General features: G+C 33.3%; 1 protein-coding gene across 2 annotated transcripts in view; it reads left to right on the plus strand.

Annotated features, from left to right (window-relative positions):
* Window positions 1–671: 671 nt before the first annotated feature.
* LOC106468479 (sodium/potassium-transporting ATPase subunit alpha-B-like) overlaps window positions 672–15,420 on the plus strand; it is a 107,127-nt gene continuing 92,378 nt past the window's right edge. Inside the window, exons 1-4 of one of the 2 annotated variants that reach the window (XM_022397425.1) lie at window positions 672–771; window positions 12,922–13,071; window positions 13,955–14,014; window positions 14,646–14,849. In XM_022397425.1, coding sequence (XP_022253133.1) covers window positions 748–771; window positions 12,922–13,071; window positions 13,955–14,014; window positions 14,646–14,849 — 438 coding nt within the window. In that variant the 5' untranslated portion in view covers window positions 672–747. Of the gene's footprint in view, window positions 772–3,608; window positions 3,630–12,921; window positions 13,072–13,954; window positions 14,015–14,645; window positions 14,850–15,420 lie in introns of those variants that run through there. The other variant, XM_022397427.1, reaches the window with a different exon arrangement.

Genomic DNA, 15,420 nt, shown 5'->3' on the forward strand with positions numbered 1-15,420 from the left:
GTATGAGAGCTTATAACCATAAAAATCAGATTTCGATACCCCTGGTGGTCACAGAACAAATAATCCATTGTGTTTCTTTGAGCTTAGCAACAAACAAATCTTTTCTGATAAGTCGCTTATTGATGCCCCCCCGGTGGCAGTATGTCCGAGAGCTTATAACCCTAAAATTCGGGTTTTAATACCCGCGGTGGGCAGAGCACAGGTAGCCCATTGTTTAGCTTTATGCTTAATAACAAACAAACAAAAGCTTATTGATATGCACAGTAAGACATGATCTAATATTTTTCCGGCCTGGTGCCACTACCTCTGACGTCAGATCACACACTGGCACGTTACCTCATGTATTTCACTAGCACATTACGTCATGAGAAGTTTATCTCAAAAAACTATGATAATTTTAGCAAAACAAAATTAAATACAAAGTTATCTTATGATAGGCCTTGATGAATCGCACTTTTATGAATGATATAATAAAATATGTACTATCTGTCAGTCATCTAAAAATACTAACTCTATTGGCTGTTGAAATAATATAACTATTGTTATCTACCTGTAAGATAACATGTAGACGAAGAGAATACAGGAGAAGGATTTTATAATTATAGATAGTCCTTATCACAAAAGCAAAATGTTATCAGCTGTATAAGCTAAGTTTGACTGATCTGGCTTCTCATAAATGTGACGTCAGTCTTATTGAAGAACCGCAATTGAACGCCGCTGAAGCGGTCCAGTGCTTCATTTCGAAAGATGGAGGCTAAAGGAGATGAGCAGGTAAGCTTGGATTTCGTATCTTACAATATATCTTTGTAGTGGTTCTTAAATATAACAAAATAATGTTGTATACGATCTGAGCAATGACTCTGTAAATTGTGACTACTAACACGTTTGTTTCACTTTCAACTTATTTGTGATAGAACCGTTTAATAGAAACAGTTTCAGCTTCCCAACCCAGAGAAGCCTCCATGTAAACCTTTCGTGCACTGACGGAAGTTTTTTTTTATATTCGCATATCGCACAGAATTCCAACTTTAGTATACATTTCATCAAGAGAGGAATAAGTGGAAAAGCAAAATATTAATAAAAAAAGTTAAACTGTCTAAAAAGGGTAACCAAACATGCGTGATTAAAAAATGTAACAACTGCCTACTAATAAACACCAAACATGAAGAAGATAGATTTAAAACCAGATAAGGATATTGTACTGTAGAATAGATTTAAACATACTGGATAAGGAAAAGTAACCAAACATGCGTGATTAAAAAAATGTAGCAACTGCCTACTAATAAACACCACACATGAAGAAGATAGAGTTAAAACCAGATAAGGATATTGTACTGTAGAATAGATTTAAACATACTGGATAAGGAAAAGTAACCAAACATGCGTGATTTAAAAATGTAGCAACTGCCTACTAATAAACACCACACATGAAGAAGATAGAGTTAAAATCAGATAAGGATATTGTACTGTAGAATAGATTTAAACATACTGGATAAGGAAAAAATAGTAACTGACAACTGTAAGTGATATATATATATGTTCCTTTATTGAGTCAGCTTTTTGTTTTTTTAGGTAACGAATGATTAGCTAAAAACTGAGTTTTCGTGACTGGCCGACAACCAAATGTAATGAAAAATATATGTAAAATTTAGCATTTTAATGAAAAATATCTTTTCGTGTTACATTATAATATGCGTTGATATGAACAGAAATATTTATATAAAAATTTAAAAAATATCAAGACATTAATAGGATCTTTTGTTTACGAAATAAATCATAATCTGAAGATAAAATTGTATGAATGTATTTGCTAGAGGGTTACACAGGTATCAATTAGTCTACACAAAGGGCTATCTGTGCTCTGCCCACCACGGGTATCGAAACCCGGTTTCTAGCGTTGTAAGTCCGCAGACATAACGCTGTGCCACTGGGGGACTTAGTCTTTGATCTATAGAATAATTTTTAATATAAGTTTCTTTCGAAGAACAAGACTCCTTTTCTTCCACTTCTATGTTAATGAATTGAGAATTTGCATAATTAATCCCACGTTGTCTTTAAAAGGATTTTAGCACATCATCACCAGTTTCGTCAAAATTCATTAACATTTGACCACTGTTTCTCCGATTTATTGGATAATTACTAGGATATGTTTAAAACTAGTTAAAATAGCTATTAAAGTTTATATTTTCTGCGAAGAGAAAGCAAGTATTTTCTTTTACAACACTGAGCAGAAAGTACACCATTTAAACTGTAATCGCCTTTAGGTGGCGCTTAAGTGAAAGCAAATATTTAGATCACACAACTTAATCTCTGTTGAATTTGTTAATAAACTTTCTGCCTTTCTTTAACTAAGCTAATTCTGAGCAATAACTTATTTATTTGGAGTACCTTATAACGAGATTACTCACAGGGGACATTGCTGGATAACTGACATCGAAAGAGCTTTACTATAAAGCTATAACATCTGTTTCCACGTAACTTTTGCCATAAAAGTACTCCAGCGGACTTTGGATTTCATGTTGTTGACTTACTTTATTTTTTTCTGTTTTGTATGTTAGCAGTGTACGTACATAAAACGTTGCTTTTTATATTGAGATAAAAACATAATAGGCCAGTGCACACTGGTTTTAATACAGTTCATATAACGGTAGAATATTTTCATGTTCGTAGGCAGGGGTGCTGCGGGTTCGACCGTACTCCTAAATTGCACCCATATAGGTATAAGACATATTTCAAGATGTAAAATACATCCTCAGATACCACAAAAATGCACCGTTTTCGGTGAAAATTACATTAAAAAATTCAAGGGGCATGTCTCTCACTAGTAAACGGAAAATAATTAAAATTTACGAATCTAACCCACTCACTATCAAGCAGTAAAAGCGGGAAAAAGCTATAAGTATAAGTGTAATTCAGTTGCTACTAAGTAGTGAAATAGTAATTTCTGAAAGTATGTATAAAAAAAAACTTGTGATCAAATTAAACTAGCTATTAAGATCAGAATTAAAATAATTTAAAAAAGTGACTAATAAATCAAGGAAGACAATTCCGTATAACGAACAGATGGAACTACTTGAGATTATAAATTAATACACCAGAAAACCGCTGTACTGATGAGAATTCACTGAAGCATCAGTTGGAGACCCTCGTTGTTGAGGGCATTTTTGTTCAATGTGTTTCCTACGAGGAAGAAGTTAGTTTGCGTTACGATTCCTCTCTGTGTTTCTGTTCTTAGCTATCAAATACTACTAACACAGGCATAGCTATGAGCGTTTCGTATCGATCGCCTTCATCTGTCTTGGTGATTAACATATAACTCAGACAATGCGAGGCCAATTCCCAGGGACCATGTTTACATCAAGAAGTGATACATTTGAAAAGTTTTTGTCGATGGTCGCTGAAATATCCTATCTATCAGTGACTTGTACAGAGGTGGGCTCAAGCTCCCGCCTTCCTTCCCCAAAATAACCCCTTTTTTCAGTCATAAAACATTGTCAACAACTACTAAAAGATACACCTGATTCCACACTTTGCTTGTTGTGAGCTATTAGGGAAACAAAATAAGATTTCAGCTTTAAAATGAATGGGACTTGTACGTATTTACAGTAAAAAATTATCGTGATATGCTGGTAAGTGTTAATACAAAAATTCACTATTCAGTTTTAGATTTTAAGTGATTATAAGGCTAATTATATAGGAATAAATGAGGATCCATTTACTTCATATGGCTTTTTACCTCACGTGTACCAGAGGCAACTTACAGTCCCCATAGATTCCTCTAACACCCCCTACCCAGAAAAACAAGAACTTGCTTTACGATGCTTGAAAAGTGCCCCTTTTTTATAAATGAGACCGTGCCCTCTTACTGTCCTCTGTACGTTACTGCTATCTATACTTTGTATTTATGAGTACAGACAATTGTAACTCATAAGCATAATTAATCATGGTTTACATAAAGATTTGTTTTATTTCTGTAATTTGTTGTTCCATCCCAGAAATGTTTATCTAGTGTATGGATTAATTAAAAGCCTTTTTTTCAGATTTAAAAACTTTGACTCAAGCAGTGGTACTTGCAACAACTATTCCCTGTTATTTGTGTATTTATTATGACTGAAATATTTTCGTTAAAATGTGTTATTACTCTAGAATATCTAATTAGTAATATAATAAAATTACAAGAGCTTATTGAAATACATGAGATTATCTAATTAATGAAAAATCCATTACATGAAAATATCTTATTAGTAATAATTCTAAATATAGAACTATATAAAATTATAGGCAGAATATTCGCGTGCGCAGTTGAATATAGTAGCCTAGTAGTCCTATCGTAACTAATTGTCACGTGCCTGGCTTGTTGTTTATCCCACTTTAGCCAAATTAGCGTTGTCATAGCGATAAAAGAAAACAAGCACAAAATGCTCACGCAAAATGATTTTTAGTAAGGTTTGACAGAAAGCGTTATAATTGCTTGACTTTAATTGTTTGTTTTTTTTTACGCAAAGCTACACAATAAGCTATCTGCGCTCTGTCCACCAATAGGAATAGAACCTCGGATTTTAACGTTACAAGTTCGTAAACGTAACCGCTGACCCACTGGAAACAACTGCTGAACTACTAATAAAAGAAATAGATTTGAAACGTATCCGTGAAAAAGAAAAGGTGGTTATTCTTGAAATAACAATATTATAAAGAAAAATAAATTCGAAATAACACAGGCAATCAGAACTTTGGTATATAAACTAGAGAGACATTACGTCTATTTCTACGACGATTTTTATCGGCATTTCACTTATGATGATATGTCACAATATTTTATTTCTGCAATAAAATGTTATTCAGAAAATATGTAGTCAAGTCGAAGATGGCGCGAAAAGAGAAAGTCTTCAATATGATTTAGTGGTTGATTTATTTATATGGGAGTAATAAAATTGAAAGATAAATTATTAGTTATGTCTGAAAAGCTTTTTACTTCAGTTGAAACAGAAGAAAGTAGTTTGGGCTTTTGTATCGAAATGGACAACAGATGAATGGGCAGTGGGCAAATGAAAAGAAGCGTTGCTTATGCCTAATTCTTTTGATGCTTTAAGTCCTTCGATAAGTTTTTTTGTTTAGTTTTTCAACTAAAATATCAGGATCTTATAGCACGAAAAATAGTTTCGAAAGATCTAGAGATTCTAGAAATGTTTGCTCTGGTTACGATCAACAGTGCACAGTCTGGTTTAATTTACTGATAGAGCAATAGCTTAACGAACTACGGTGTGTCACAAGGGCCATGAAGAACAAGAGAAAAACAAAACATTGACTGGACAAGTGTAATATCTGTTGCAGTAGTAATTTCTTGGTACGCTCTTTCCTTATTGCATTTAAACAGTTTGGGGTAATTTTATGTTTATATTACAGTTGAAGGTGACATCATGTAGTTTCTAAAATAGTTTGTTATCGTCGTAGCAACTTGTAGGGAACAACAACATAAAATATCATCAGATGTAGAAAAACAAAGACGTGTGTTCGAACAACGAAAGTGAAAAAAGATTTCGAGGATCCTCGCAGCTTACACATTTCAAGTTAATTTGTTACATGGCATGTTCGGAAATTATGTTAACAAGTTTATTAACATTTATTTCTTAATATGTTAGAACCCCCCTTCCCTCCCCTCCCAGTGGCACAAAAATAAGTCTGAAAGCTTATAACACCAAAAACCGGGCTTCGATATTCGCGGTAGGCACAGCACAGATAACCCATTGTGTAGCTTTGTGCTTAACGGCAAACAAACAAACAAATAATATGTTAGAACTCCTTTCAGGTTCGTGGGGCGTTGTTATTATATTCAGTGCACGCTGCAATCTACCCTCATTGATAGAATGGAATTCTAATAGCAATTTTTGCAAAGGTTCAGTGCTTCTCTCTCAGAAATGCAAGTGGTCATTTTTGTCAACATAATTTCCGAATACCCTGTGCATAGAACTGCTATTGGAACGACTTATCCTGGTAAGTTTGGTGAAGCGAAACCAACTAGATAGATTTAAAAGTAGATGGCTACTATGAAACAAAGGGAAATCACGTTAAATACATCTGTTTTGCTTTGACATTTGCGAAAACACTAATAAGTGAAATCATTTGTTCAGTATGTAAATAGTGAAACAAATTCTTTTAAGAAGATTCGTTGTAATAAGTTTAAAAATGAAATGATAAAATTCAATTATAGAACAATTAAAAACAAACAAACGAACATACTCTCTAAAAGAAGCTCTTCTAAGAATCGATACAGGTTTATATTTCACAGTAACTAATGGTTGCTTACGAAATTATAGGTGTAGCAACAATACTTCAAGCCAACCTGCCTTGTTTATAAGCAATAAGTATTGCTGAAGCATTTGTAATAATTAGTTGTGCTTAAGAAAGTACTGTTTATAAACAGTCTGTTTTACTGGAGCTTTGGTGAAGATGAGTTGGGTTTAAGGAATTTCACTTACAAACAGTACATTTTATGAAAGCTTTGTTGACACTTGATTGTGCTTAAGAAAGCATTGTTTATAAACAATTTATTTTACTGGAGCTTCGGTGAAGATGAGTTGGGTTTAAGGAATTTCGCTTACAAACAGTACGTTTTATGAAAGCTTTGTTGACACTTGATTGTGCTTAAAAAAGCATTGTTTATAAACAATCTATTTTACTGGTGAAGATGAGTTGGGTTTAAAGAAGTATTCCTTATAAACAACATGCTGTACTGAAGCTTTGTTGACAATTAGTTGGGATGCTATTAGTTGGGTCAGTGTAAAGAAAACTTTTATCATTATCAGACGGTCAAATCGGTCAGTGTAAAGGCATAATTAGCAATTCGAATAAACAAAGTTATGCCTATAATTAGTCAGTCTCAAAGAATCTCCATCAGTACTCACTAGCTTATAAGCACATGTTTAAAAGCTTAGATGTAATGGCAAAGACAAATGTCTATTTCTATCATTTTATACTTGAATTATTCACAGAAGGCTGAGGAGTAAGTCCTAGCAATACCCGTTGTTATTGTTGATTTTTTGGGATCTACTAATAAGATATTCTATTACAACAATTACAGCATTATTTTTCAACTGGCGTACTGGGACTTATTCTTTCCTATTTCTCCAAGCATCTTTTTTTTTTCAGCAGGCGACTGAGCATCGCGTGACGACTCCGGATGGCATGATACTGCTCCTTCTTCATAATATTGTCAATTTTGACAAACTCTTGCAGCATAAAAAAAAATCCCTTGTCGTTATAGATCTATTACCATGTTTCAATGTTTTACTAACACTGCTTACTGAATCTTCGAGTAATCATATAATGAGCACAAAATATCTCCTAAAATTTCCAAAAAGCTATATCTTTGTGTTTGTTTTTTCCAGTTAAATTGCAGATTGAACCACTGTTTTTTTTCTATCCTTTGCAAAACTTAAGCATGTTCACTCGTACAATGTTAAACTTTATTTTTCTTGCAGCCACCTTCCAAAAATTTATTGTTGATTGTAACTTCATGCATATCCTGTATTTATAGATATATTTTTGGAAAGTTTCGAATTATTTGGTGTCGAAAGTTTTCGTTTTTCTCAACTTAACTCTAGATCATCTTTCTTATTAACGTCCGTTTAGTCATGTTGAAATTTGCTAAGTCTTTGAATGATGTTAATAGTTTATTAACAATTCGCTTCAATTAACCCAATTGAAAAAGTGAGTGAATTGGTGATTTAAAAGTGGTGTGGATAGTTATTGCAGTATTCAATGGATCAAACTCACTCATTGTACATTTAACGATATTTTCTCGGTTAACGTGTAATTATGGTGTGATACCATTTCTGAAGTAAATAATTGTTTTTTATTGTAATTATAAAACGTGAAAATAACACAGACACAATGTTTTATCAATAATTGTCCCAATTATCGTAAGTCTTTTTGTAAAATTAGCCCTTTGATAGACATATCCTGGAATAGCGTAGGAAGATTACCGCATATAATTTACGACCATTTTGCAATACACTGATCTTTTTTTTTGGGGGGGGGGGGTACGCTGGTAACTGACTTACATTAAATTTTATGTTATTATTTTGAAGTTACTGAGTTTAATATTAAGTTGTTTGCTTGTTGTTAAACGTAAAGCTACTTAATGAGCAGAGGCGTCGCTAGGCACTAGCAAACGGAACCCGTGCTCTGATTCTATTTGACAGTGCCCAGAATCCTTCTTTTTGTGTTTTGAAAAATCACCATAGAGAACTATGATCGCTATTGTGCTGAACCGTCGAAAATTCCTGCGCCTATTGGCCCGAGCCCCGAATCTTTTAAGCACCTAATGACGCATCTGATAATGAGCTATTTCTGTTTATGCCCTCGCAGGGATCGAGCCGCGAATTTTAGCGTAATAAGTTCTCGCTGTTACCGCTGAGCCATCGGAGGACAGCTTCATAGTAAAATTTTACCGTTTATGTGTTTTAAAATCATAGCTTCTCATATCATTAGATTTGAATGAAGATAAGCATTTCAGATTTTTCTCTTATTTGTAATATGATACTTAGTTTCACGATGCTTTTCTTCTTCCCACCCAATTCGTTGATATTTCTAATATATGAAAAGTTTCTCAAGTTATGAAATGTGAATGGCTATATATTTTACACGTGTTTTCCCAAACTACATAATTTTATGGTTTTATTAAAATGTTACTTAAGGTCACTAGCCCTCATCATTATATTAATTATCGCTTGCTTTCTCGGACCACAAAAAATTATAATTCTTGAATTTTTGACGCGTTTTGGGGATCACTAAAAATTATGAATCTCATAGTATAGGACACGTTTCTTCGGATTACTAAACATATTCATGATTTTCTGAGTTCTTGACGTGTTTTCAAGATCACTAAAATTCATGATCCTTTGAGTTTAAGATATATTTCTTCGGACTCCAAATGTTATTGATCTTTGAGTTCAAGACTTGTTTCTTCGCATCCCTCTAAGTTATTGATTTCTGAGATCAACACTTGTTTTCTCGGGTCCCTGTAATTTAAGGATCTCTTAGTTTCCTCGGATCACTAAAATTCACGATTCCCTGAGTTTAAACGTATTTTCTTGGATCTCTATAAGTTATTGATCTCTGAGATCAACACTTGTTTTTTCGGGTCCCTGTAATTTAAGGATCTCTTAGTTTCCTCGGATCACTAAAATTCACGATTCCCTTAGCTTAAGCGTATTTTCTCGGATCTCTATATGTTATTGATCTCTGAGTTTAGTACTTGTTTCACCGAATTCGTATAAGTTATTGATTTCTCTGAGTTCAAGACTTGTTTCCCTGGGTCCCTATAATCTATTGATTTCCTAGTTCAAGATTTGTTTCCTTGCGTTTCTTTGGAGTACTAAAATTCATGGTTCTCAAAGTTCTTGAAATGTTTTCTGGGATCATTAAAAATTCACGATTCTCCGAGTTTAAGAACAATTCCTCGGATACCTATAACTTATGGATCTCTGACTTCAAGACTGGTTTTTATGGATCCACATACGCTATGAATCTCCGAGTTCAACATGTGTTTCCTCTGATAACTAAAATTCATGAATTTCTGAGATCATGACGTGTGTTCTTGGAACGCGTGATTTTTACGTTTTCATATATATGATCCCCACATTTTCAAATGCTTGCCTTTCTCTAGTAAATTTTGACGCATGTTTTATTAGTCTTATAGCTTTGTGCTGTATGTATTCAATTTTTCTTTTGTCATAAAATTGAGGAGGTTTTTACACGTGACCTTTCAAAGAATAATTGTTATTTTTTGTGACGTACTTAACCGTGTGGTGAAAATATAACTCAGACATATCAATATAGCAGAACGAGCGCGTTGTAGCAAGGGAGAGAGAATATTTCTGAAAAAAAAAAAGACGTTTGTCTTTTACAATAATTATTAAAGCATAATTTTATTCTTTTCTGAACATGCGAACAATAACTGCATGATATCACTGGTAATCTTAATACAATATATTAAAACTGAAAACTCAAAAGTAATCGTCTAAAAGGTTTTATTTTCACTGTGTCAGTGTAATTCCTTTAGTTTTAACCAACTTTAAATGCTGGATTTCGCGCCCAAAATAATATTACCCCAATGAAAATGCAACGAATAATATAGAGAAGAAATATATATTTTTTCAATTTGGAAGTTTGTTTGTTGAATTTCGCGCAAAGCTACTAGAGGGCTATCTGCAAAAATAGTCCCAAATTTAAAAGTGATAGACTTGAAAGAAAACAGCTAGCCCACACCACCCACTGTCAACTCTTGGGCTATTCTTTACCAAATAGTGGCATTAATCGTTATATTATAATGCCCCACGGCTGAAAGGGCGAGCATGTTAGGTGGTGGAATTAGAATCTGTAGACTGGGAGTCGAATACTCTAACCACCAATTTGTGCTAGGCTTTATTTGTAAGAGTATGAAATGATTATTTTTTATCATTTCAATCTCAGTTTAATAGGACGTTCCCGTTCACTTTTATAATGTTTCCAAAATCCAACAAACAAAACAACATACAATATGTACCTAAATCTTTGAACGGCTTAAAATTAAGAAAAATATAACTCTTTCTCTAAAAATTACTTGGGTGAAAATTGTTTATGATCTGTATAGTCATACTTTTGATTAACTTGAAATAAGTATATGATTTACACACTTTTAATGGTTTGAAAACCTAAAATATTTCAAAGCATTTTGAGTGTATAGTAGAGTTAGTGGACTTTTATGATAAAGTCAATTCATCTCGAGAGCTCCTAAGTTACCAAACATTACGTATTAAAGATGAGCATTTCAGAAAAAATTGCTTTCGACATATTTAATGAAAATACCAGCATTATAAGGAAAAGTAATGAAAACCGAAGTGCAAGAAACGAAAGTAAATTGAAAAAATACCAGATTAAACATCGACATCTGGAAAAATAACAGACAAAGCTCAGAAACTGGAAAAATGCGAAATAAACCACAGTAAATAGAAAATATTCTCCAATGAAGATCAGAACCCTGAAATGGTGTCGGTTAAAACTCATTAAATAAAATGGAGGATAAAGCACTAACAACAAGAAAAGGTTAATATCAATGAGGCTTGGTAACAGGGAAAATCCCGGGCAAAACTGAACAACTGGGAAAATGTTGGGTAAAGTAAATAGAGAAAGCTAGTGTCGAAGAAGTTCATCAACAGGGAAAATACCAGGTAAAGCATAAGAACTGGGAAATGCCAATGAAATTCGGCAACTGGGAAAGTACCGAGTAAGTAAAGTTCAAAAACTGGGAATTACTGGTTAAAGCTTAGCAACTGGAAAAAGTTAATAATGATGATTTGTTTGTTTTTAATTCCGCGCAAAGCAACACGAGGGCTATCTGCGCTAGCCGTCCCTAATTTAGCAGTGAAAGACTTGAGGGAAGGAAGCTAGTCATCACCACCCACCGCCAACTCTTGGGCTACTCTCTTACAAATGAATAGTGGGATTGACCGTCACATTATAACGCCTCCACGGCTGAAAGGGCGAGCATGTTTGGTAGGACAGGGATTCGAACCCGCGACCCGCAGATTGCGAGTCGAGCGCCCTAACCACCTGGCCATGCCCTTATTTGTTTTTATTTTTAAATTGTGTGCGATATTGTTGTTCCTATAAAATGTTAATAACTAATCTTTAAAATATTCAGTTCTATGAAACAAATATTTCCTCTCGATATTGAACTCTTTTTCAACTGATTTTGTTTATTAGATAGTACATCGAAGAACTTTTTTGAATCAAACACCATCAATACAAAGTAGAAGACAAACTAATCTTGCTTTTTATTTAGAGTAAATAAGTTAGTAATGCACAGAAAAAGTTTGTTTTCCTTCTGTTTAGATATTTTTCTATATCTTCACTTGCTGATCCTTTTTTTTTACTTTCGGTTAGTTTGATTTGGTTGTCGCTAGATGAAAAAGAAGCTGACAGAGTGTCGCTTTATTTCATACTTTTATCTTTGAGCACCAGTTAGTTTGACGTGGCTGCCGCTTGATGAGAAGAAGCTGACAGTGGCGCCTCCTTTGATACTTTTATCTTTGAGTGTTAGTTTGTTTAACTTAGTTATCGCTAAAAGACAAGAAAACGTTTTGAAGTAAAATGTTTCAAGATTTTGGAGAAGTAGAAACTAGCCCCTCTTCCTGTTACTTAAATTATCGAATGTCCTAAATACATTTCTAGAACATATCTAAACTCATCATGATTTTTAATTTCCTTAACATCTCCACGATCTTTTTTTTTTCAAATTATATTACTTCCCATAGATTCATGGGATGGAAACGAGTGATTTATATAATTCAATCACTGCCGATATCGAATGGTAAAAACTTCTCTAACTCATAGTTAGCATTTATAAGATCATTATTACAACTTGAAAAAATTGTATCTCAAAATATGGTTCAATACATCTTTTGAATCTACCCTAGAACAAAAGAACGCTTTCTTCAATATAAATCTTTCGCCCGAATTTCTACATGTTACTTATTTCATTTCAGAGAGATTTTCCAGTCGAGTGTTAACATTTAATGTAAAATATAATGTGTATTACTTAAGGAAAGATAATTATTTTTATTAGATTTAAATGTGAGTTTTCGTATAGAATCTTTAATTACATTTCACTGTTTTTAAGAACAATTTTTGTATAATGAAAGTTTTGCATTATTTTGCTAAATAAAGGTACTATTGAAGTACGCTTTCAGTCCTTGAAGTTTTTGTTTAAAGCAAAGCCACACTGGGATATCTACTGTGTCAACTACAGGAACCGAACTCCGGATTTGAGCGTTGTAAGTTCATAGACTTACCGCTGTTCATCGTTAAAAGAGTATTAATGTTATTCTATTAATATTGTTGGAATATAGCTTATATCTTTCCTACCTGTTTCTATTATAGTATGGGCGATCAGACAGCTATCGGGTTGCAGTGACTCCAAATATGGCTGATGGCACTACTCCTGCAGCAGCGAAAAATAATCCACGAGCCTGCAGGGGTAAGAAGAAGGGTGGGGCTGACCTGGATGACCTTAAGAAAGAGGTTTCCATGGTGAGAATAACAAATTATAAATCTGTTAGGAACAAAAACAGCGAATAGCATAAAAACACGTAGACTATCCTTATTGAAATGATATTTGAAATCAAATCTCAAAAGAACTTTTCATTTATTTGCTTTTTACTTTTGCTGGATATTTGTGTTGCATATAATAAGAAATAACTTTTTAATAATTTTTACAAAACAGTTAAACCACAAAATAATTTAAACGTTTTTCATTATCCAGAAGAGAAGACAAAACGAATTTTAACGTTCATAGTGTGTACTTCACTTTTAACACCATTTTATCCCAAATAAATTATGACTAATTCTAAGGGATTAGACTATTTTTCAAGTTTATGCCTTTATCAAGGACTTCTTAGTATACATACAATCGACAACAATTTTAGTTTAGTAGATTATGTTTTAGGACAAAACCTTTGTCGACTATATATATACATGTGTGTGTGTGTTAATAAAGGCGTAAATCGAAATGATGGCTTTAAAAAAACTTAATCTAATGCACTGGAGTTAACGGTAATTTATTTTTAACCAAAACCATTTATTCCCATGAAGAACTTAAATGTTTTAAATCAACCAAGCAGGAGGTAATTTCTCCCTTAGAAAAAAAAAAAAGAAACAACAAAAAACAACTAATATTTCTAATGTTGTCGTGCTATCTGGTGGTGATTTCTTCACTTGATATTTAACTTCCTCCATCAAAGTACAATACTTTCATTAAGTTAATAATCCTTCATTAGTCTTAGGATGTCAATAACCACACACACTTTAACAGATAAGTGTACTGGGAATTATTTATTCTTACAATTGAATTTAAGTTAATGCCAATATAGCAGCATGCGTTCAGTACCTCTTGTGTGTTTTTTTTTTTTTTCAGGACGAACATAAAATACCAATTGATGAGCTGTGTTCGAGATTACGTACAAATCCTGCAAAGGTGAGTGCTAAGTAAATGCAACAATAAATAACCATAAGTGCACTTAACAGATTAATTAACAGTTGTGTAAAAAGAAGCAGCTTAGAATGCCATAAAATGCTCAGATTTTATCTGTGATACTATAATCATTTTAGATGGCCTTAGTTCAACAACATATTTATAGTTGCTAAAATTATAATAATACGAATTTTACTAATTAATTCAGAATACGCTTTTAGTCTATTTTACCCATTGTCGTTATAAGGCTACAAGTAACTACAAACCCACATATAGCTCATTTTCAGCTGTAAATATTATATTTTTTGTTTAATATTAAAACATATAATATAATATTTATTTATACAGAATAATAACTCTGGTGTTTTAAAACTGGCTCCAGCGGGTCTTTTTTTTATAGTTTGTTTGTTTTAAAGTTAATCACAAAGCTACACAATGGGCTATCTGTGCTATGCCCACCACGGGTATCGAAACCCGGTTTCTAACGTTGTAAGTCCGCAGACATACCGCTATGCCACTGGGGGGGGGGCATTTTTATATAGTAATAAGGTTCTGATGTTTGTTGTTTCGATTTTGGGTTTATTCTATTTGGATAAAACCATACACATATACATGTTTATTTTGTATTCGATAGGGACTCACGTTACAACAAGCCAGAGAAATCTATGACCGAGATGGTCCAAACGCTCTTAGTCCACCCAAAACAACCCCCGAATGGGTGAAATTTTGTAAAAACCTGTTTGGAGGGTTTGCCTTGCTGTTGTGGATAGGTGCTGTGCTGTGTTTTATTGCTTATTCCATCCAAGCTGGAACATTTGAAGAACCGCCAGATGATAACGTAAGAGAGATGACCAAACCCAGATATTGTTAAGTTTACGAACATATTAATACCTACTGTGATATGTTAAGTGTAATAACATAGCATTATATACTTGCTTTAACATCCTACGTGTAAATGCATAACAATACTTGTTGTGGCATGTTAAACCTAAATACAATACAATACTTGCTGTAAAACCTTAAGTGTAAATACATAATAGTACTTATGTAACATCTTAAGTGTAAATGTGCAACAATACTTGTTGTGGTAGTTAAATGTAAATACCATAACAATACTTGCTGAGGTAGCTTAAGTTTAAAAATTCAATAGTACTGGCTGTTACATGTTAACTGTAAATATGTAACAATACTTGCCGGGGTATCTTAAGCGTCAATGTATAACAATGAACCTGTAATGGCAGTAGATTATTGGAACATGTATTTTTATAAATTGGTCCAGTTATCAACGCTATTTTCAAGTTTTGAACAACTCGACTTTCAAGATCTACATGTAGGCAGATTTTGTTAAACAAGACCGATGTCTGTAGGTTTACTTTCTTCTTAGAATTCTTCTCAAGAAGAAAGTAAAC

The sequence above is a fragment of the Limulus polyphemus genome, unplaced genomic scaffold, assembly GCF_000517525.1.
Source record: "Limulus polyphemus unplaced genomic scaffold, Limulus_polyphemus-2.1.2 Scaffold88, whole genome shotgun sequence".
Taxonomy (NCBI): domain Eukaryota; kingdom Metazoa; phylum Arthropoda; class Merostomata; order Xiphosura; family Limulidae; genus Limulus; species Limulus polyphemus.